Source organism: Rhamphochromis sp. 'chilingali' (genome assembly GCF_963969265.1).
Source record: "Rhamphochromis sp. 'chilingali' genome assembly, chromosome: 1".
Classification (NCBI taxonomy): Eukaryota; Metazoa; Chordata; class Actinopteri; order Cichliformes; family Cichlidae; genus Rhamphochromis; species Rhamphochromis sp. 'chilingali'.
The window spans coordinates 66706309-66730191 of record NC_137929.1 but is presented as its reverse complement, the minus strand read 5'-3'; the positions used below and the strand labels follow the sequence as shown (position 1 = coordinate 66730191).

The following is a 23883-nucleotide window of genomic DNA, read 5'->3' as shown; positions in this document are numbered from 1 at the left end:
GTTACTTTTTTGAGGAAGTAATTAGTAACTACAATTAATTACTTTTTCAAAGTAACTTGCCCAACACTGTTTGTCACTATATTCTTGGTAAATATGGCGTTTTCAGCGTGTGCTAACCAAACACTGTGGTCGGTGTAAAACTTTTTTTTTTTTTTTTTTTTTTTTTTTTTTTGCCTGTCCCGTTTGGCTCTTTTGCATCAGAATTATTGTCTAAAGGCAAAGAAAGATGCCCAACGGATTTACTTTACCAAATTGACCATCCCAGCCTTGCCATAATGGTCTATTTGATTCACCTTTTATTGTTTATTTTATTTTCACTTGCTGTATACGGGACAGACTTGACTGGAGAAAGAAGGAGAGAAAGAAAGAGGGAAAGAGAAACAGCTGAGAAGAGGGACGGGGGAGAAGGGCAAAAAACAAAAACCAACAGAATGGGCAGAAAAAAAGAAAAAGAAAATGCATATATCCATCACCTGGATCACCTGTTGAGAAAGAAAAAGGAAAACAAGCAGAAGAGTGTGTAAAACTTTTACTTGAACAATCTGAGCTCAGCTCAGATCTGAATCTTTCACTGTGTCTATTTTTACTGATGATGGGACAGAGGAATATGACACCCAGTGAAAGGCATGCAGTCCAGCCCGGCTTTTCTAACTGTGGCAGGACATTGGTCCCAGCCTCCAACCACATGTTACTAAAAGTAGTACCATGTGAGTATGAAGGCAGTACATGCTCTTGTGTTTCTCTTCTGACTTTAACTTGAGAATCATTTGCAGTTAAGAGCTTTTATACTAAAGGTTAAGACAGGACCTGTGTGAAAGTGAAAGTAAACCTGAGCCAGCTGCAGTGTAGTGATTGTTGTTTGTGGGCTGTCGGCTGGTTGGAGGAGCAGAATTAAAGAGATTATTTTGTTCTTTTTTGCCGCAGGATGAACCTGATTCTGTCGTTCCTGCTCCTGGTCTTTGGTAAGGAAGCTGCTTTGATCCTCATTGAACACACACTCAGTGACTCAGCATGTGTGTGTGTTCATACAACACAAACATGAGTTCCTTTTAACACCTTTAACAGGTGCAGATCCTTTTCAGGCGATCATGTTAACATAAAGAAAAGGACTGAAACAATCATTCAGGCCAGGGATTTGAATCCATCCCATCCCATGCAGGCTAACACGGCATGTTATTTACAGCTGGTTATATATCAGGTTTCCTCTCATCACCTTTAATGGTGCTGGATATCTTGTCCTGAATACTGACTGTGCCATCTTTAAGCTGTGGGTTCATTCACGTATTATGTTTTGATAAATGTGTTTGCCTTTGATGAAAGTTCACATTACACATACATGGGACTGACAGACAAGCCTGAACCATAGTTTTCAAAATGTGCAGCATTGAAACCCCATGTGGAACCACTCAGACCACAGACAGAAGCCCACTGACATACTAATGAAATAAATACATAATGATCCTCCGTTGTAACAGACAGTGAGTAACAGACACTCTCACAGCACACAGTGCTGTTCTGCTCCACATCTCTATTTGTAGCTTGTTTACAGTCTTTTACACAGTAACATGGGCATGCTTTATGGAAGCACACATTCTGTTAACTCATCAGCAAACAACAGGATTCATTTATTCAGCCTTCTCAGGTTCACTAGCGTAGCATAGCTATTAGCTTATCACGGTCTGTGTTCTCCAATAGTTTCACTGTCAGTGTGTAACTGTTAATAAATGCCGCTTTTTACAGCTTTGGAGGCAGGGGCGTATCCAGATGGGGGTCATGTGGTGGCAAATGTGGTAACCTCCCCCAATATATCACATTCGAACACAGATAATATAAAGCACAGATGGTTGTACAGTTCTCTTGAGGAGCTCTGAACTTGCTGCTTTGTTTACCCAGCTGAGCGAAGCAACTATAATACTACTTTAATACTATTGTTCTAATTGTATTCCTATTAAAGTGGATGTTTTCTTTCCATTGTCACCAAAAGCTCATTTGTGTGGGATCATCTGATTATTTGGGGTTTCTGTCATATTATCTTTACAGGTCTTACAGTTTAAGCTACCTTGAAGCGCCTGTTGTTGTGAATTGAACGACTCTATTTAGATTCAAGCACGAATAAAAACTTATGCACACATTGACTGTAAATCAGTGAGACTTTAAACATTACCTTTAACAATTAAGTCAGTTTAATGTTTTTCTAAAAAGGCTTTTTCTTGGTTAATGGAATTACATGAAATGTAGGAGTGTTATCTGAGAACCTGTGAAATATGGAAATACTAGGTTACGTTATTTGATGTCTGGCTGCAGTACACTTCAGGACCTCCTGGGGGAGCTGGAGGCCTGACAGCTGTCACGTGTTTGTTTAAAGTCACAGTATGGGATAAACACTGTATCATGAGCTGCAGTTACATTGTTGTTGTGTTTATTGTGATATTTATGAATCTCCTCTGCTTTACTGCAGGTTTAAAGTGTTACTTGATTGTGACCTTCTCACTTTGACCTGTGCAGATGGCTGACGTCACTGCCAGCGTTTACAGCAGTGCAGCAGATGTTGTGAGCCTCATCAGTGTGATGTGTGATTAGATTTATGTGGAAATGCATGTGTGGTTACAGTGCAGGATCTCAGAAGCTTTGTTGTTATACTGTAGCTATGGTGTAGATTTATCACACGAGCATAAATGCAACAAGACTTACTTAAAGGCTCAGTTAACACTCTTACTGTCAGCTCAGTATGAGGACACTCTTCATCTGGACTGTGGCCGCTGTAGAAGAAGAGAGTGTTATATTTGACCTACAGTCAATAAAGATAAGGATCAATTAAATTAAAAAATAATAGAATATTAAAAAATTATAATATATCCCAAAATTGTGAAATGCCCGTGTTACAGCAAAGCATCAAACACAACTAATAACAGCATAACTTTAATAAATTAGAAAAAACAATAAAAGACACAACTATGACAAAAGAAATCGGCTTAGAAAGGAGCGTCTAAATAAAAACAATAAAGGACAAATAATATAAGTTGTATAAAGTAAAAACAAAATGAAATAAAAGAAAGTTACAAATTAGAGTACTTTAAGTAAAACATATACATGTATGTAAAAACTGTATCTCCTTCACGTCTTTGTGATCAATACATCCATTTATTAATCATCTAAACGCTTTCAGACCTGACTGAGGAGTGATTCATTGTGGTCATGTGTTCTTCACAGTCAGGTGAGTTTTTGGTTCTGTTGTCATTATGTGGAACTTAACAGAACTTTGCTAGGTACCTGTAAGAAACTCCATTCCGGGTTTCTCTGAGGCGTGGGCTTTCATCATCAGAGTTCATCCTTTAACCTATAACAATTAAAATATTCTCAAGTATGATCAACGGTTAATTACGGCACAGGCCAGAGTACCGGGAGCAGTTTGGAAGAACAAAAAGACGCGGAGACTGTTCTAGATTGTCATCCCAAACTAACTCAAAGTTTATTCTTTTGTGCAGCAGTTTTTATAGGCAGACAACAAGTTTCAGTTTCAGACCCTGCCCACTGAGTGGGGTGGTGTCCTTCGACAGTTGGAATCCTTTGTTCTACAGATGCACTCTCAAGGCCTATGAATATTATACAGAGCTCTCCTACATCCTGAGTTCTGACACAAACCAGATGGTCTTTACGTACACATCCTCTGCAAGGGAGTGATAAGTAAAAAGAGTGATTTGTTGGTGTTTTCCTTCCAACCTTAGCATCCACTTTCACACCATAAATCTTGAGTTGACACAGCAAGAGAAAATAACAGTTAACATAAAGAGCCTTGTTAAGTCACAGAATCTTCAGTCTAATATCATCATAAAAGAAGTACCCAGTACATGCTCCCATAATACTAAAATATCTAACAGTTCCCTTCTTTTATTATCACACAATAATAACACAATATAAAGGCAAAATGTAATAACATAATCTAAAGGAAAATCATAAATGTAACTTGTCCTCCGAGCAAGCTTGATATCAAAATTCTAAGAAAGAAAAGAAAGAAAAAAGAAAAAGGAAAAAGAGAAATAAAAAAAAACTTCATTCCCTTCTTTGATAACGGAGTAATTCACAACCTAATGCTCAATATATATATCAGGATCATCATTGGCGACATCTGGCACATCATCTGGGTCAATTTGTGCCAATTGCAAATACATTGAGGTAGCTGTAATAGTAGCTATACGGGTCATCATTGAGCGTATACATGGCATCACACAACAGGCAATAATCATCAAAAACAAAATAATACATGAGCGTACTAGGTGGGTGTCTTGCCAAATGGAGCATGAGGTATTGTTAGCAAAATACGACCTGCAAAAATGTAAACATGGTTGCAGTCTACAATACAAAATAGCAAAGAAAAATCCTAAGGTTAATGCAATAGATATGATAAATAACCTAAATATATAAGAAAAAACACAGTTCTTCAGTCGTCTCCTGGCTTGGTCCCAGGTTCGAGAGACATCGAATAAGCGTCGTATGATGACAATGGGCATTTCATTTTCTCCATTATCAGGATGGAATGAGTCTAGTTTTATCAGATTAGACATCATGTGGTACTCTCGGCTTTCTGTTCCTGCTGGATGTTCGAGTACCTTGTTGTTGTTCATGTGGAGGATCAAAGAGCTCTCTGAGTCTTGGCTCTTTCAGGCGTTGTGTGTTAATCAGTGATTGCGTGTGTGTAGGTGTATTGGCTCCGGGCGCTGGCTCGCCTGAGTCGTCATCTGCTTGATCCGACGCCTGTGATGGTCCAGTGGGGCTGCTCTTAACCCTGCTGGCGTGTATCCACTGCGGTTGTCTGTCTGTAAGGATGCTGGTTCTCGTCACTGCAAGCACAGTCTGGGGGCTGGAAAACGCGCGGCCTCCCCGAGTGTCCTTGGTTTTAGCGACTTCACCAACACCGCGTCTCCTGGTTTCCACGGATGGGTTGGATCTGTAGAAGGGAGAGGCTGGGAGAAACAAACTTTCTGATAGTTATTATTCAGTGTTTCTACCAAATTGTAAACATAGTCGGACAATCACTTTCAGTAACGCTGTTCCCCTCTGGATCTTTGTGTGTGTGTGTGTGTGTGTGTGTGTGTGGGGGGGGGGGGGGGGGGGGGGGGGTCAGAGTGTGACCCCATAAATGACTTCCCTAAACCTTCCAAGAGTTCGCCTAAACAAATGGCACTTACGTCCTACCATAAAACAATAAAACAAGGTACGACCTCCCCCATACTCCAGAGTGCTCTCTAATACACACAAAGTTTGCAGACTATCAAGGATCAAACCTCTACCAATCTACAACTAATTATAAACTCTAAGCATATATAGATATTTCTAAGCATAAATAACAATAAACAGTACAAAACCTAACATTCCTCCCTTTTTGACCTTTATGCTAGACGAGTTCCCCTCTGGAGGCTGACCATGATGTCGGGAACAGCTGCGGATGGAGCAGAGCATGTCAACAATCATCTAACCACATTCTTTTGTTCAGTGAACTTCACTTATAGGCCATCAAAGCCTCGTCTGAACATGGATGCACCACTTGCATAGGTTTAATACCTGTAAATAAACGGTTAATCACATAAATCACTGCAACAATAATAAAAAACATTGTTTAATGTTAATCCTTGGACTCCTCCCTTTTGACACATGGACACTCCCATGAGTCAACTCATCAAAATCAGATTCCTGTCTTAAAGAAAAAGGTTAACTAGATCATATCCCAGGCAACATCAGGACATCTCCTCCCCTGGAGCAGCACCACCCTGGACCTATAATCCTGCAATGAAAGATGTTAGTGTGTTTTGCATATTAAATTTGCTTAAAACTGGCTCCACCAGGAGCCTACATACACACCATCATGGCCTGGAAAGCAAAATCTGGAAGTAAAATCAAACTTTACACTTGTAACCAATTATATCATAAGAGTAATAAGCATTCAACATCAGCAAGACAAGTGTCATGTGCAGGTTTTCTCAAATCAGTAAACTACAACTATTACCCTAATTTGCCTCAGACATGGATCATCCCATGTGCTCAGTTAACATTAATGTAATCAGTGACTTCTCTTAAGCAAAGTCACTCCACTTATATATTACTAGGAGTTCAAAAGTGGCCAGCAAATGAGGTCTCCTACATCCTGAGTTCTGACACAAACCAGATGGTCTTTACGTACACATCCTCTGCAAGGGAGTGATAAGTAAAAAGAGTGATTTGTTGGTGTTTTCCTTCCAACCTTAGCATCTACTTTCACACCATAAATCTTGAGTTGACACAGCAAGAGAAAATAACGGTTAACATAAAGAGCCTTGTTAAGTCACAGAATCTTCAGTCTAATATCATCATAAAAGAAGTACCCAGTACATGCTCCCATAATACTAAAATATCTAACAGTACCCTTGCCCCTGGAGGGGGAAACTGCAGGCAAACCCAGCTGGTGTTACCCTTTTCCCTGCGGTGGGGAGAAGCAGACCGCCCCGACTCTGCAGCAGCAGGGAGGCCCCACACTCCAGACCCCAGTCCGACGGCCAACTCCTCCTCCTAGCCTGTGAATTCCTGTGAATGTCTAAGTTGTGAGATAAAATTGAGGCAGAGGCAGCCAGAAAGGGGGGGGGGGGGGGGGTAGCCTCCCCTGCACCCTGGTGACACACCCCTACTCCAAGGCCCTGCATGTGTGGGTGGTTGTGGTGGAGCGGGAAGAGGGAGACAGCTGGAGATGGGGAGGGAAGGAAGGGAGGGGCAAGTGACCCCTCCCTTGGGCCAGCTCCCCCGCCGACCCCAGTAGGCACTTCCATACTCTGCAACCTGCCAGGGAAAGGGGGCCCAGGCCAATCCGGACCGCCTCCCGGCCCTGCAGAGCCCGGGGCAGCCTACCTGACCTCACCACAGAGAAAACTGCACCCACCCCACCATCCACTCATCTTCCAGACTACACGAGACAATAGACACCCAAGCAGAGATCTTCCTCCACCTCTCCTGTATCTCCCGCTCCTGCAGAGAGAGTTCCTGAAGAGAGGAGAGATCCTGCAAGGTGTAACAACCTCCCCCACCAGTTGAAGAGCCCCCCAGGTGGCTCGATGCACTGGCGGCACCCTGTGCCAGGGCCGGTCCCCCATACACCCACAGTAGTAATATACCTATACTTTTTTTGCCCCCCCCCCCCCTCTGCCATTTATCATCTAGTAAAATGTTCCCTCTGCTTCTGTTGCACATCTCCCCGGACACTCTCTGCTTCCCCTGTCCTGTGCAGCTGGTCCAACCCCTGCCTGCCTCCTTAAACTGGGATGTTTAAATCTCTTTACCTCTGTTGTGAACTTCACACAAAGTTTGTGGTAACAAAATCAAACTGACGAGGATCTCGTTTGAAAAAAAACACACAGTCACGAGACAAAATAAAAACAGACTGCTCAAAGCAAAAGCAGAGCCCTCACAGCTGGTAGTACAAAACACAGTGACAACATGCGTATTAAATACCCTCAGTGCCAAAAGCCTAAATATGAAAAAGGTGGGATCACCAAGAATATCCTAAAAATGGCATTGAGGTGGGTGTTACAGTGAAAAAAACAAAAAGCAGCCAAATTTTCATCTGAAAATGTTGAATTTTAGTAAAAACAATGCTCTGTAGTTTGATACTGTCGTTACAGACAAAGCAGATGTTTAACGCCTTTGGACGCTCATTTGAAATGCACTCATTCTCCTTATCAGCTGGAAACATTAAAGCCGTAAAATGACTTTTTCGAACGGATAAAAACTATTGAACAGCAGCAATGATGAGCCTGTTCCAGAATTTGAATGTACATGTGTTGAAGGTGCGGGTCTTGTTGAATTATTAAACATACTTTCTTTAATTTTTCGAGCCACAAAAACAACAACTTTTAATTTCTTCTGCTTGAGTCTCGGCCTCGGGTAGCTCTACTTATCATTGCTCAGTCAGTTGTCTGTTTGTGCTACTTTTTCAAGGAGCAGTGGATTATTGGTAAGGGTGACTTTATGTGTTTAGTTACTTAAGTGGAAGTACTGTGGATAGTTTTACCTTACATACATAGATCTACCAGTACAGCTTCTGAGGTAACTGTTTACAAAATGTTATAATCTATTCAAAGGTTCTTTGCAATTTTACATTGATAAACATTATCCTTAACACATTTGGCCCACATAAAGTACTATGGCCATCACACTGTCATTTAGAATTGTTTAAATAACTCGTGTCTTAAGTCCTTCCATCAAACAGAAAATTAAAAAAAAAAAAGTCGCATGGTTCACTTTATATTTCTAACATTTTGTGATATAAAGTCGTTCATAACAAACTGAAAGGCTGGGAGTTTAAAATGCAAACCGATGGAAGCAGAAGTAGAAGACTATAATGTCACAGATCACACGGTGTCTATTATTGTGTAGACATTTATAAATAAGAGCTTAATAAAGATGCTTAATTTCTTAAGAAATAAACAGGTGGAGGGATCTTTATCAAAAGTGGATGTTGCATCTGTGGCTAAACCCCTGTACCCAACAACTTTAAAAATCTGCTGTGTGTGAGGCTGTGTAAGTAAAGCTTGCCCTTCACACCCGCGTGTAACAAACCATTTGTTGGGGGTTGTGGATTTGACACCTCAGCATTGTGAAAGTGGGGAAACATGTTTCTGGCTGAGCATAAGATTTCTGCTTACAACTTAGAATCTCAGTTCTAAATGAAATTCAGATGTTTTTTTAAGTATGGCTAATGTATTAATTGACTTCTAAGACACACACACACACACACACACACACACACACACACACACACACACACACACACACACACACACGAACAACAACAACACCAACACAGAGAAGAAGAAGAGGGGGTCGTTTTACTACGCATCATAAAAACGCAATCATTCATCTTCCAACTGTATCTTTCTGTTCTGGCTTTAGAATCATTGGTTGTTTACTGAGCCGTACTTTGGGAGTCATACTGTTGTGATACTGGGGAGAAAAGGGTAAGGTTTGATAGACTAAACCCTTACACACATAACTTGAAAAACATAAAGAGTGTGTGAGACTGCTAGCTGTGTTGTTCAGCAATAAACTCATCTACAAATGTGTTAGTAAAGAGTGACTTGTACTTCTGTCCCATTAAGCAGTGGTTTAACAAATTTCACTGCAAACTATAAAAGGAATCTGGATTTATATAGAACATAGTAGTGATGGATTAAGTGCAGGAAACACTAGTATAAGGTGTCTATGGAACAAATCTCCTTCAGCGTTCAAATGACCAAAGTGAGGCCTACAGGCGTTTCTCTCAGTTGGTTGTGTTCAGGGAAAAAGCAGCTAAATACACTGAGACTGCTCCACATTGTTAGTGAGTTAACTCTGGATATCTGTAGGTTTGTCAAACTTGGTGTGAACAAAAGCAGAAAAACAGTAAAAGATGCAAACAGTGAAAGTCTGGTTTATTTCATGAACACAATGAAACATTTTCGGCAAAGTAGCATACATGATAAATAGATACACATAACACGGACAGTGAGAAGTAAAACTCGTCGTCTTACCACATGTTATATTCTGTAAACTTAAAATAACCACAGAAATTAGAGTTTAGTGTTTTAAAGTCATTATTAAAAACATGAGTCAACATTACTGAAGTGACACTTTAACGATGCGTCTTATCACCGTGTTTATGATGATAAAACACGTTCTCTCATTAGTAGTTGTCTGCGCTGTCACTTGTCATGAAAATGTCCTGAGCCAGGGTTCCTCTTCAATTATCATTGATCATTAATAGGACGGTATGTTATTAGACTCAATTGGCTTCTGTCAAAAATGTAAAAGAACCCACCCACCACTTTAATCACACTCTAGATCTTGTTTTAACATATGGCATAGAAACTGAACATTTAACAGTGTTTCCTGAAAACCCTCTCCTGTCTGATCATTTCCTGATAATGTTTACAATAATTGATTACACAGCAGTGAAGAGTAGACTGTCTTTCTGAAAGCGCTGTATATAATCCACCCACTGTTATCATCTTCAATGGCCTGTACCAACACAGAGCAGAGCAGCTATCTGAACGCTACTCCAACAGGTCGATTATGGTAAATGTCCTGCATTTTTATAGCGCTTTACTCAGTCCCTAAGGACCCCAACGCGCTTTACACTACATTTAGTCATTCACCCATCACCCATGACAGAGGCGAGGCTGCCGGACACTGGTGCCACTGGGCCCTCTGACCACCACCAGTAGGCAAACATGGGGTTAGTATCTTGCCCAAGGATATTTGGCATGCAGCCAGGAGGCAGCCTGGGATCGAACCACTGATCTGGTTAGTGGCTGACCTGCTCTGCCACCTGAGCTACAGCCATTATCTTGTTAATAATTTCACCTCCTCACTACGTACGACTCTGGATACTGTAGCTCCAGTGAAAACTAAGGTCTCAAATCAGAAGTACCTGACTCCGTGGTATAATTCTCAAACACGTACCCTAAAGCAGATGACTCATAAGCTGGAGAGGAAATGGCGTGTCACAAATTTAGAGGATCATCATAATTGGAGAAATAGTTTGCTGCTTTATAAGAAAGCCCTCCGCAAAGCCAGAACATCTTACTATTCATCACTGATTGAAGAAAATAAGAACAACCCCAGGTTTCTCTTCAGCTCTGTAGCCAGGCTGACAAAAAGTCAGAGCTCTTTTGAGCCAACCATCCCTTTAACGTTAACTAGTAATGACTTCATGAACTTCTTCACGAATAAAATATTTATCATTAGAGAAAAAATTACCAATAATCATCCCACAGATGTAATATTATCTACAGCTACTCTTAGTACCATTGATGTTAAGTTAGACTCTTTTTCTCCAATTGATCTTTCTGAGTTAACTTCAATAATTACTTCCTCCAAACCATCAACGTGTCTTTTAGACCCCATTCCTACAAAACTGCTCAAAGAAGTCCTGCCATTAATTGGACTCATCTCTGTGCTGGTCCTGCTAGACGTTAGTGCAGCATTCGATACTGTTGACCATAATATCCTATTAGAGCGATTAGAACATGCTGTAGGTATTACAGGTACTGTGCTGCCGTGGTTTGTATCATATCTATCTAATAGACTCCAATTTGTGCATTTGCACAGCAATTCAATATTATCAGGATGTCCTAAAAACTCGCTGAAAAGCCTTCAGCTGATCCAAAATGCTGCAGCAAGAGTCCTTACAGGGACTAGAAAGAGAGAGCATATTTCTCCTGTTTTGGCTTCCCTTCATTGGCTTCCTGTTAAATCTAGAATTGAATTCAAAATCCTGCTCCTCACATACAAGGTCTTAAATAATCAGGCCCCATCTTATCTTAATGACCTTGTAGTACCATATCACCCTATTAGAGCACTTCGCTCTCGCTCTGCAGGCCTACTTGTTGTTCCTAGAGTATTTAAAAGTAGAATGGGAGGGAGAGCCTTCAGTTTTCAGGCCCCTCTTCTGTGGAACCAGCTTCCACAGCATGTCAGGCTACATTTCACTGTGTGTTATACTTGTATAACTATGCATGTGACAAATAAAGAACCTTGAACCTTCCAGTTTGGATTCAGGAGACAGACACTATCTCTACTTTCAAGATTAGGCCTAAAACTTTCCTTTTTGCTAAAGCATATAGTTAGGGCTGGACCAGGTGACCCTGAATCCTCCCTTAGTTATGCTGCAATAGACGTAGGCTGCCGGGGAATTCCCGTGATGCATTGAGTTTTTCCTTTCTAGTCACCTTTCTCACTCACTATGTATTAATAGACCTCTCTGCATTGAATCATACTTGTTATTAACCTCTGTCTCTCTTCCACAGCATGTCTTTATCCTGTTTTTCTTCTCTCGCCCCAACCGGTCGCAGCAGATGGCCGCCCCTCCCTGAGCCTGGTTCTGCCGGAGGTTTCTTCCTGTTAAAAGGGAGTTTTTCCTTCCCACTGTCGCCAAAGTGCTTGCTCATAGGGGGTCATATGATTGTTGGGTTTTTCTCTGTATCTATGAAGCACCTTGAGGCGACTTTTGTTGTGATTTGGTGCTACATAAATAAAATTGAATTGAATTGAATTAAACTTGTAGTGTGAACAAGCAGACAAAAAAAATCGGATTTTATCAAAAAATCTGAATTTAGCATTGAGAACTGTAGTGTGAAGGTAGCCTTAGTCTCTGTGTTTCATTCAGTCTGTGTTGCATCATCTGTGCATCCACCTCCCATGTTACATCAGGTTTCAGGACTCTGTGCTGGTCATGGTCATAGTTCTTTCATGTTCCAGTACACAGTCCTGTTCATAGTTGTTTCAGTCATCCTCGTCATAGTCATCATAGTCACCTAGTCTTAGCCTTACAAGTTGTCTTAGTTAAGTCTCAGTTTCAAGTTCTCTGTTTTCCCAGTTCAGCTTCTAGTTTAGTTTTGCCTCTGTGCTTTCTGCTTTGTTTGCCGCCTCTAATCTAACTAAAATAAAGGCTCGCTTTTTGTTTCAAGTTCAGTGCTGTCTCTTCATCTGTGTCCACACCTGGGTCCTCCACACACTGTCTACACGGTCGGCCACTGCTGACCGTGACAACGGCGTTTTAATGATAGAAATGGTAATTAGTTCGATTACTAGTTATTGGAAAAAAGGAACGGCGTAAGTAACGCTGTTACTTTGAACACCGTTATTCCCATCACTGGTAACAACCCTTGTAAAAGTGAAATGTTGGATTTCCTGCTGAGCTGATGCTGATCCTGGACATGTGTGCCTCTCCAGCATGTTGAGGATGAAAACTATTAACTATTAACAATATAACTATCAAGCGTCAGGAGAAATAAAAGAGGCCACACGGCAGCATTAACATTAAGGACTTTAAACCCAGAACATTCGTAAACTGTACTACTGCACATTCACCTAATGTATATGTTATATATATAATGTTCTTCCTCCTTTGCTAGCTAGCTTAGCTTTTTTTTTTGTTTTAAAACACCTGTGACTAAAAACAGCTCCTGAATTATTTCCACTTGTCATGGTCCTTTGTATTCACCCACTATTTCATGTTTCACAGGGCAGGCCAGTCTTCTCGGTGTCCACTGTTTGATTCTTCTTCTCTAAATCTATTCTCCTCTCTTTTGCATTGTACTGACACTCCTGGTTGCATTTCCTGATGCCCGTGCCCTTCATCCTTGCCCTGAACCTAAGCTTACTAATGAATCTTGTGTAGTTCATTTGACATTTTTTTGCTCTGAATTAGGCTGTGGTCCAATGTTCAGGGTCAGTAAGCTCTGAAATTAATAATCAGGTCTTCCTCTTCTTTGCCACACTGGTTCACCAGCAGAGTAGTCTTGAGAGATTGAAAAGTGTTTATGAGCTATTCAGGTCACCTGAGACAAAATGTGAGTGGGGACTGAAACACCTGAGAGTGGATCTCAGAAATGCATGTAGGTGGCTGATAGTTGGTGTCATAAGCCCCGCCCTCTGTTCAAAGCTGGTCATTCACAGTGGACACAGGTGGTCTCCTTTCCTGCCCTCTAAAGCCATCTGTCTTCTTGGTCCACCATGTGAACACTGGCGTCCTCAAAAGTGTGACCTTTGACTTTTAGGTGCAGGTATACAACTGAGTCTTGTCCTGTCGAGGTGGCTCTTCTATGTTGTGTTATTTTTTTGTAGAGTGTCTGATATTCATGGCGGTACAAGCTCTCCTTGCTGCACTGTAGCCACTGTGTTGTTCAGCTTGTGTTTGGGAGTTTTGACCTTGACAGCCAGTTTTTGTTTGAGGATGTTGCTAGGTGTGAAATGGACTGGGATGTTACACTTGGAGAAAATTCTTTTGACAAAGCTTGTCTTTTGTGGGTCTTCTTGGTCGGTGTCTGTTCTTCTTTCTGCAGCATCTTTGCTGATTTTATGAAGGCCCAGAATAATTAAATGTTTTAAGAGCTTTCTTTACATGTGGTTGGTGGGAGTCAAAGAGTAGGTACTGGTCTGTGTGTGGGAGCTTTCAGTAAACTTCATTGTTGAGGTTTCTTCCTCCTCAGTGAACTTGATGTTTTTTTGACAGAGCTGATGTGTTTGGTGAAGGCCTCCACTTCTTGGGTTCATCTACATACCTGAACCAGTGGCTAGGTGTCCTCCCTCTGAGGGAGCCCAGAGCCTTTTTCACTTCCTCCAAAAGTTGGCTACTCTGGGTGACATAGAGGAGCCTATGGCACATCTGTGACTGCTTCACAACCCTGTTGGATGAGAGGAGAACCGAAAAAAATCCACTTCGTTCTTTTCAAGTTCTCAAGACTACCATGACTGATAACCTACACACCAGAAGACTGCTCTTCTAGTCTCTCACATTAGGTGGTCCATCTGAGAATCCAGCTTTTAGATTGAGTTTAAAGACACAGACTTGGTCTGAATATTTCTTATTTCACAGTAAATTTAGCTGTTCATTTGCTGGCTGGCTATAAAAATGGGGAATTGTATTCCTGCAGATAAAATTGTTGTTGTTTTTTTTCTTTTATTGTGTGTCATCAGTTTCCCAGCTTGCCTTGGCTTTGGTAGTGGAGGTGAATGAGGGAGAAGGGTCTGTCCCATTGCCCTGTCAGTACTCAGGTTTTATACCTGAGGACAATCCCACGGTGCTGTGGACTCGTGATGATCTGGATCCAAAGTCTGTCCACATACGACGAGAAGGAGGAGACGATCTTAGAGGACAAAACCAGTTTTACAGCGGACGCACATCATTGAAGCCTGATGCTCTCGACTCGTTAGACTTCAGCCTCACTCTGAGAAAACCAACAAAGACTGACAGCGGCAACTACACCTGCTCCATCAGTAATGGGAGAGAAGAACGGAGACTGAAAAACATACAGCTGCAGGTCAAAGGTCAGCAACAAACTCCTCTTTAACTACAAAATGATCAGTATTGTAGACAAAGGTAGAATAAGAACCTCCAGGAAACAGAAAAGCAAACAAAATGTTGAGGCTTAGATTCAAACATTTTACACACTGTAGACACTGTACAGTAAACATGAAGCTCAGTAACCTTTGTGCGGCTCACATGAAGCAACACCAGAATAATTTAGATGCTGAGTAGAAAGTTCTTAATACCTGACTACATCACCATGGTAACCTACTGTACTGTATATTTATATTTACCCCTCAGTTTAGTTATTCAAAACAAAAACAAATATTGTTATACTTCATCTCTGCTAGTAGGACAGAATCAAAAGTAAGAAACATGCGTGTCATCACTATGATTTCCATTATTTTAATGCTGTCATGGTCCTGAGTCTGTGACTCAGTGGTTTTGATTATTATTATCTTATGTTTAAGGTTAATTGTGGTTTTTAGGATTGGGTTTTGGTTGTATTTTGAGCTCCTGTTCTGTGTCTCTGTGCCTGCCCTGGTCCCATGCCTCTGTTTCCTCTGAGTCTGTGTCTGTAAGTTCAGTTTCTAGTTTTACTTTGAAGATTTGTGCCTCCTGTCTCATCACATTAATTAGGCCCAGCCGTGCTCCCCTCGTGTGTCTCATTTCCTTGTTGCTACCTTTTGTATTTAAGCCCTGTGTTCCCTGTGCTTAGTGTCACGTCGTCAGTGTCTCATCCCTGGAGCTGTGGGGTTTTCCCTGTGTTTCCTCATGTCTCAATTTATCATGCCCCAGTATAGTTTTGTATTGTTTTCCCTGCCAGCAATAAAGCTGAGTACTTTGAGTTACCTTTTGTGTTTGAGTGTGCGTTTGGGTCCTCTATTGCCTGCCTGCACAGAGCTAATTCCATGACAACTGCTGCTGCTTCTACAGTATTATTATATCATGTTTTACTGTCCTCTCAGACCAGCAGGTGGAGGTGGGGGTGGAGGAAGGCTCAGAGTCCGTCCTTCTGCCCTGCAAAACAAAACCTGACCTGCATGAGGACACAAGAGTGGAGTGGACTCGCTCTGACCAAGAACTCATGATGGTCCATGTGTATCCAAACAGAACCAACCTCCTTAAAAAACAGGACAACCTTTACAGAGATCGAACAAAGATGAACAAAGACCTGCTGAGAACTGGAGACCTCAGTCTGACCCTGAAATACCCCACAGAGAGAGACAGTGGAGGATACATCTGCACCATCTACAGGGACAAAGACATCCTGAGACAGAAAGTCGTGCTGCAGGTCAAAGGTCAGCAATAATTACATGCTGTAGATACATCTGACATCACTAAGATGAAAACTCATTTTAACATTTCAGAATAACCATGGTCGCTCTTTGATTGAAATGTGGGCCTCTTCATTATTACCATTATTTTCATTCAGTCGGAGCTCCAAGGTCATGCTGTTTATTGTGTTTGTCCACAGAACAGTTTCCATCCTGGACTATAGTTCTCCTTGTTCTCCTGGTTCTCCTGGTGGTTCTTGTGGTTTCTGGAGGTCTTTTATTACATTTCGGGCACTATTTCATGTCAGGTGAGTCTCTCCTACTACAGCAGCTGACATGGAAACATGTGCTGACAGTAAATGTTGCAGCAGCTTCAGTAAATGTTCCTCCTTGAGTTGTGCTCAGTCATGTGGTGGAGAGCTTCAGATGTTCAGAGCAGACACATGAGATCTTCATGGTTTCTGTGCTGATGTGTGTGAGACATGGCCGACTGTGGAGGCTCAGTCTGTCTGTTCTTCTGCTCTTCATCCAACATGTCAGCAGCACTTTACAGGACGCTGCAGACTAGTTACCAAAGAACGAGTCAGGAACACATCAGGAACAAACTGAGACACAAGCTGTGTCCCAATCCAGCAACCGCACGCTTCGTAGTACCCGTACGTCATGGTCTACATGGGGCAGGTACTACGAAGTACGAGAAGTGCGGAAGTGAGAGACTTGTGAAATGGGACGGTCTGGCCTTCGTCGCGCTGCTCAGGTTGCCTAGCAACCATGATACTAACCGTGAGAAATGTTTCATACAGCATTGTGTGACAGAAATGAAGGAGAAAAAATGTTTTGTTGGTCATTCATTTTTGTCATGACATCACTTTGATTAGTTGAGTATCTGAGGCTGAGACCACGGGACTGTAAAACATGATTGTTGGGCTTCATTTCTGTACTGAACAGTCATTTTAAGAATAGCTAGTAAATAACAATTAGCTAATGTTGTTCATGAGACTAAAATCATATCACTTTGGTAATGTAAATATAATATGGCCAATATTATAGTATTGTCAGATTATTATGATATATTACAGCAGTGAGTTTGATCTCTGTGTCAAATACTGAGCTTCAGAAAAGATTCAAGTTGCAGTTATTTATATTTCCTATCACGTTAAATCTTCACTCAAAGACAAGTATCTTTGACAGTGTATATATAGATGTATTATACATAAGAGACAAATATTGTTCGTTTAATATGTTGGCATTACTAAATTTGGCTCAATGCTTACATATATGTGTAAAAAGAAAATGTACGAGCTGTGAAAACTGTTTCTGATAGAATGAAGAGTAGACTGATCATACCATGTCATAATTGGGACCAGGAAGCAGAGTTGCAGTCACGCCTCTCTGCAGTTTCTCTCCTCCTGCTACCCCCCAAAAACCCATCTCCATAGAGACTGTGTCAGCTTCCAAACAGACAAAAAACAAACTAAAAACCAGCAACAAACAACTTAAACATAAACAATTACAAAGAAAGAACAATACAGTATCCACATCTGAACCAAAGAGTAAAACAGTGAAATGTGGATTATTAAATATTAGGTCTCTCTCCTCCAAGTCTCTGTTAGTACATGACTTAATAATTGATCAACAAATTGATTTACTCTGCCTTACAGAAACCTGGTTGCAGCAGGATGATTATGTTAGTTTAAATGAATCAACACCCCCGAGTCATTCTAACTACCAGAAATCTCGAAGCACAGGCCGAGGGGGCGGTGTGGCAGCAATTTTTCACACCAGCCTGTTAATTAATGAAAGACCAAGACAGACTTTTAATTCATTTGAAAGCCTGATGCTTAACATTGTCCACCCCAGCTGTGAAACTCAGAAACCAGTCTTACTTGTTATAATCTATCGTCCACCTGGGCCTTACACAGAGTTTCTGTCTGATTTCTCAGACTTTATATCTGATTTAGTTCTGAGCTCAGATAAAATAATTATTGTGGGTGATTTTAACATCCATGTAGATGCTAAAACTGACAGCCTCAACATGGCATTTAATCTGTTATTAGACTCAATTTGCTTCTCTCAAAATGTAAAAGAACCCACCCACCACTTTAATCACACTCTAGATCTTGTTTTAACATATGGCATAGAAACTGAACATTTAACAGTGTTTCCTGAAAACCCTCTCCTGTCTGATCATTTCCTGATAACATTTACATTTACAATAATTGATTACACAGCGGTGAAGAGTAGACTTTATCACAGTAGATGTCTTTCTGAAAGTGCTGTAACTAAGTTTAAGAATATAATCCACCCACTGTTTCATCTTCAATGCCCTGTACCAACACAGAGCAGAGCAGCTATCTGAACGCTACCCCAACAGAGGTCGATTATCTTGTTAATAATTTCACCTCCTCACTACGTACGACTCTGGATACTGTAGCTCCTGTGAAAACTAAGGTCTCAAATCAGAAGTACCTGACTCCGTGGTATAATTCTCAAACACGTACCCTAAAGCAGATGACTCGTAATCTGGAGAGGAAATGGCGTGTCACAAATCTAGAGGATCATCATTTAGCCTGGAGAAATAGTTTGTTACTTTATAAGAAAGCCCTCCGCAAAGCCAGAACATCTTACTATTCATCACTGATTGAAGAAAATAAGAACAACCCCAGGTTTCTCTTCAGCACTGTAGCCAGGCTGACAAAAAGTCAGAGCTCTTTTGAGCCAACCATCCCTTTAACGTTAACTAGTAATGACTTCATGAACTTCTTCACGAATAAAATATTTATCATTAGAGAAAAAATTACCAATAATCATCCCACAGATGTAATATTATCTACAGCTACTCTTAGTATCATTGATGTTAAGTTAGACTCTTTTTCTCCAATTGATCTTTCTGAGTTAACTTCAATAATTACTTCCTCCAAACCATCAACGTGTCTTTTAGACCCCATTCCTACAAAACTGCTCAAAGAAGTCCTGCCATTAATTAATTCTTTGATCTTAAATATGATCAACCTATCTCTAATAATCGGCTATGTACCACAGGCCTTCAAGCTGGCTGTAGTTAAACCTTTACTCAAAAAGCCATCTCTAGACCCAGCAGTCTTAGCTAATTATAGGCCAATCTCCAACCTTCCTTTCATATCAAACATCCTTGAAAGAGTAGTTGTCAAACAGCTAACAGATCATCTGCAGAGGTTTATTTGAAGAGTTTCAGTCAGGTTGCAGAGCTCAGCACAGCACAGAAACAGCTTTAGTGAAGGTTACAAATGATCTTCTTATGGCCTCTGACAGTGGACTCATCTCTGTGCTTGTCCTGCTAGACCTTAGCGCAGCATTCGATACTGTTGACCATAATATCCTATTAGAGCGATTAGAACATGCTGTAGGTATTACAGGTACTGTGCTGCAGTGGTTTGTATCATATCTATCTAATAGACTCCAGTTTGTGCATGTAAATGGAGAGTCCTCTTCACACACTGAGGTTAATTATGGAGTTCCACAGGGTTCAGTGCTAGGACCAATTCTGTTTACATTATACATGCTTCCCTTAGGCAGCATCATTAGAAGACATAGCATACATTTTCACTGCTATGCAGATGACACCCAGCTCTATCTGTCCATGAAGCCAGATAACACACACCAATTAGTTAAACTGCAGGGATGTCTTAAAGACGTAAAGACCTGGATGGCCGCTAACTTTCTGCTTCTTAATTCAGATAAAACTGAGGTTATTGTACTCGGCCCTGAAAATCTTAGAAATATGGTATCTAACCAGATTCTTACTCTGGATGGCATTACCTTGGCCTCCAGTAACGCTGTGAGGAACCTTGGAGTCATTTTTGACCAGGACATGTCCTTCAACGCACATATTAAACAAATATGTAAGACTGCTTTCTTCCATTTGCGCAACATCTCTAAAATTAGAAATATCCTGTCTCAGAGTGATGCTGAAAAACTAGTTCATGCATTTATTACTTCCAGGCTGGACTACTGTAATTCATTATTATCAGGATGTCCAAAAAACTCACTGAAAAGCCTTCAGCTAATCCAAAATGCTGCTGCAAGAGTCCTGACAGGGACTAGAAAGAGAGAGCATATTTCTCCTGTTTTGGCTTCCCTTCATTGGCTTCCTGTTAAATCCAGAATTGAATTCAAAATCCTGCTCCTCACATACAAGGTCTTAAATAATCAGGCCCCATCACATCTTAATGACCTTGTAGTACCATATCACCCTATTAGAGCGCTTCGCTCTCGCTCTGCAGGCCTACTTGTTGTTCCTAGAGTATTTAAAAGTAGAATGGGAGGGAGAGCCTTCAGTTTTCAGGCCCCTCTTCTGTGGAACCAACTTCCAGTTTGGATTCGGGAGACAGACACTATCTCTACTTTTAAGATTAGGCTTCAAACTTTCCTTTTTGCTAAAGCATATAGTTAGGGCTGGACCAGGTGACCCTGAATCCTCCCTTAGTTATGCTGCAATAGATGTAGGCTGCCGGGGGATTCCCATGACGCATTGAGTTTTTCCTTTCCAGTCACCTTTCTCACTCACTATGTATTAATAGACCTCTCTGCATTGAATCATATCTGTTATTAACCTCTGTCTCTCTTCCACAGCATGTCTTTATCCTGTCTTCCTTCTCTCACCCCAACCAGTCGCAGCAGATGGCCGCCCCTCCCTGAGCCTGGTTCTGCCGGAGGTTTCTTCCTGTTAAAAGGGAGTTTTTCCTTCCCACTGTCGCCAAAGTGCTTGCTCATAGGGGGTCATATGATTGTTGGGTTTTTCTCTGTATCTATGAAGCGCCTTGAGGTGACTTTTGTTGTGATTTGGTGCTATATAAATAAAATTGAATTGAATTGAATTGAATAACTGCTTTAACCCTCTGGGCTCTATCCTGGCCATTTGTGGCTACTTCACTTTTCTTTTTTCAACCAATTTCGTTCCGTTAATGCAAATGAAACTTCCCGAGGTGTGTATTTTTTTAGATTTGTTAATTTTCAACTTCAGCTCCTTAACTGTTTGAAGCCGGTCGGAGCAGGCACGCTATGTTTTGCGTAATTATTTTTAAATCCCGGTAGCACTGCAACCGCATAAGCTAGTGCAATAATTTGTTTTGCATATGAAACCGGAGGAGTTGTACTTGTTTTGTACTTGTAGTTGTACTTGTACAATGTTTTGTTTTAATCCTCGACCTCTCGGTCTGCTTTGGATCTGGTGGGTAACAGACGTCTCTGAAGACATCGGAGCACTTTTGCAAATATGTGGTGTCTTGATAAATCGAGCAGATATTTGAAGTTTACACAGCTACATTCTCGCCAGAAAGAGTAATATTTAAACGTTTTTAGCCGCACTCATCCACCATTGCCGCGTTTGAGTTTTGGACAAAATGTATTCTGGGATATTTAGCTGTAGAAGACAAGGAGGGGACAGGGAGGTCATGTGACCATCACAGCTGCTGCTGATGTCATCATGTTGTCCTTTATTGTCCTCTCAGTTTATAAGGTGGAGGTGGATTCAGGGGTGGAGTCCGTCCAACTGATCTGCAAAACCACAGTTTGTCTGCCTAAAGATGCTGAAGTGGAGTGGAAGGACAGAAAAGACAGGAAGGTCCACATGTATGAGAACGGCTCTGACCAGCCTGAAGAACAGGACAATAAATACAAGAACAGAACAAAGATGAAGAGAAACTTACTGAAACCTGGAGACCTCAGTCTGACCCTGAAATACCCCACAGATGGAGACAACTCCACCTACACCTGCACCGTCTACAACAGGGAGGGAAACATCCTGTTGAAGAAAGAAGTGAATCTCACTGTCAGAGGTCAGTGCTGTAGATACAGGTCAAAGGTCAGAGGTCAGACTCATGATGGTGGTTCAGTCTCAGTGGCTCCATCCAATAATGTTACAGTGTTAGCATGTCTGATGTTTGTGGCTGTTTTGGTTTTTATTTGATTTCCACCCAAATGTAAAAGCTTCAGCAGATGAACTGTAGGAGCAAAGTTCATGTGTGAGACTTCATCTGAAAGGTAACATCTTCTAGTTTCTGAACATGTGTTTGTTTAGCATGTGGCTAAAACACAGGCTAAGCTACGTCAGCTCAAATCTCAGTAAAAACCTTCTTTGGTCCTCATCTATAATCAGTCATATCTGAGTCACAATAACTAGAAGATGATTTCTAGCAGAAGTGTGAACATCTCCACATCCTTTCTCCATGTTATCATCCAAAGCTGTGTGAAGTTTCAGAGCTCTGCAGCTAACAGAGACTTTCAGTTTGCTGCTCTCTTCCTCTGACAGCTCCATTCTTAGGGAGCGTTAGTTCTCTGTTTCACTTTATTCCACTTATTCAGTCTGATGTTCTCTGATCTGTTTCTCTTGTTTAGTGTCTTAAATGCTGCCAGTGCCTCTCTTTGCTTTAACCAACCTTTCTCTTTATTTCTGAGCCTTTTAAGGACTTTAACTGATGCATCAACCTTTGAAAATGGAAAGAAATCAGTCAGATTCATGGCTGCATCACAGTGTCACATGTAGTTCTCCACATCAGCTGGATTATATCTATAGCAGCAAACAGCAGCTGATGCACAAATCTTTGTCTGTGTTAATAAAGTTGGATCAGTTCAAACAGTTTGTTGCTCTGCTTGAAAGCAGCAGTTTTTCTAATGCACCACCTTCATGTTTCCTTCATATTTGAATCCCCCTGTAGATGCTGACAGGTAACCATGTCACACAGAGCTCAAGCCTTTGAATCCAGCTGTGACTGTTGATTTTCTATTGAATGGACTTTTTCAAATCCAGCTGTAGGCCTGTGTTTGTGAGCTCATTAACAGCTGTTTGTTTAGAGAGACGTGGTCCTCACAGGACAGCCACTACAAACATATGATTTTATAGAATATGATGCATTACTGCAGATTCAACACAATAGAAAGGATTTGAAATGAGCTCAGCCTTAAACATGTGCAGCAGTAATATTGATCCACAGACACTGATGGGAACATTTTTCTGCACAATAAGTACTTTGACTTTTCATACTTTATGTACAATTTGCCAGTACTGCAGTTTTGTGTGTAGTGAGGTGTTTTCATGGTGTTTTCTTGGTGCTTTTACTAAAGGAAGGCTTCTATCAAATTCTTCCAAATGTTGTCAAACTGAGCTGTGTGATGAAGTGAGTGTGACAGAAGCACTCAGACTGTGTTTCTCTGCTTCATCAAGTCAAATCTGGTCCTCAGAGACTGAATAAAGTCCTGTCCCACTAACAGCAGCTCCAACAGTCTGTTCACTGCTTTCTTCCTGTCAGTCTTCATCTTTCTGCTGCGTCTCCTCTTCACACTGACCACTTTCTATCTAACAGTGAGCTCCCAGTGAAGCAGCAGCATTCAGCCTGTTAGAGTCAACACAAATGTCTCCATCCAAGCTCATGTTGTGCTTTGTTGTCCTCTCAGTCCCCCAGGTGGAGGTGGATTCAGGGGTGGAGTCTGTCCAGCTGCCCTTCAACACCACATTTCACCTGCCTGAAGACGCTAAAGTGGAGTGGAAGGACAAATACGACAGGAAGGTCCACCTGTATGAGAACGGCTCTGACCAGCCTGAAGAACAGCACCAGGCTTACAGAGACCGAACGAAGATGAATGAAGACCTGCTGAAAACTGGAGACCTCAGTCTGACCCTGAAACACCCCACAGATGTAGACAACAGGACCTACACCTGCACCGTCTACAGCAGGGAGGGAAACATCCTGCTGAAGAGAAAGGTGGAGCTGAAAGTCAGAGGTCAGTGCTGTAGACACAGGTCAAAGGTCAGAGGTCATG

General features: G+C 41.4%; 1 protein-coding gene across 1 annotated transcript in view; it reads left to right on the top strand.

The window, feature by feature from the left end:
- Positions 1-775: 775 nt before the first annotated feature.
- Positions 776-23883, top strand: part of LOC308409813 (uncharacterized protein) — a gene marked incomplete at its 3' end in the record, with an annotated part of 31480 nt that continues 8372 nt past the window's right edge. Inside the window, exons 1-7 of the mRNA XM_080902813.1 lie at positions 776-962; positions 14479-14829; positions 15778-16110; positions 16287-16394; positions 21576-21902; positions 23518-23649; positions 23758-23844. Coding sequence (XP_080758939.1) covers positions 926-962; positions 14479-14829; positions 15778-16110; positions 16287-16394; positions 21576-21902; positions 23518-23649; positions 23758-23844 — 1375 coding nt within the window. The 5' untranslated portion in view covers positions 776-925. The remainder of the gene's footprint in view (positions 963-14478; positions 14830-15777; positions 16111-16286; positions 16395-21575; positions 21903-23517; positions 23650-23757; positions 23845-23883) is intronic.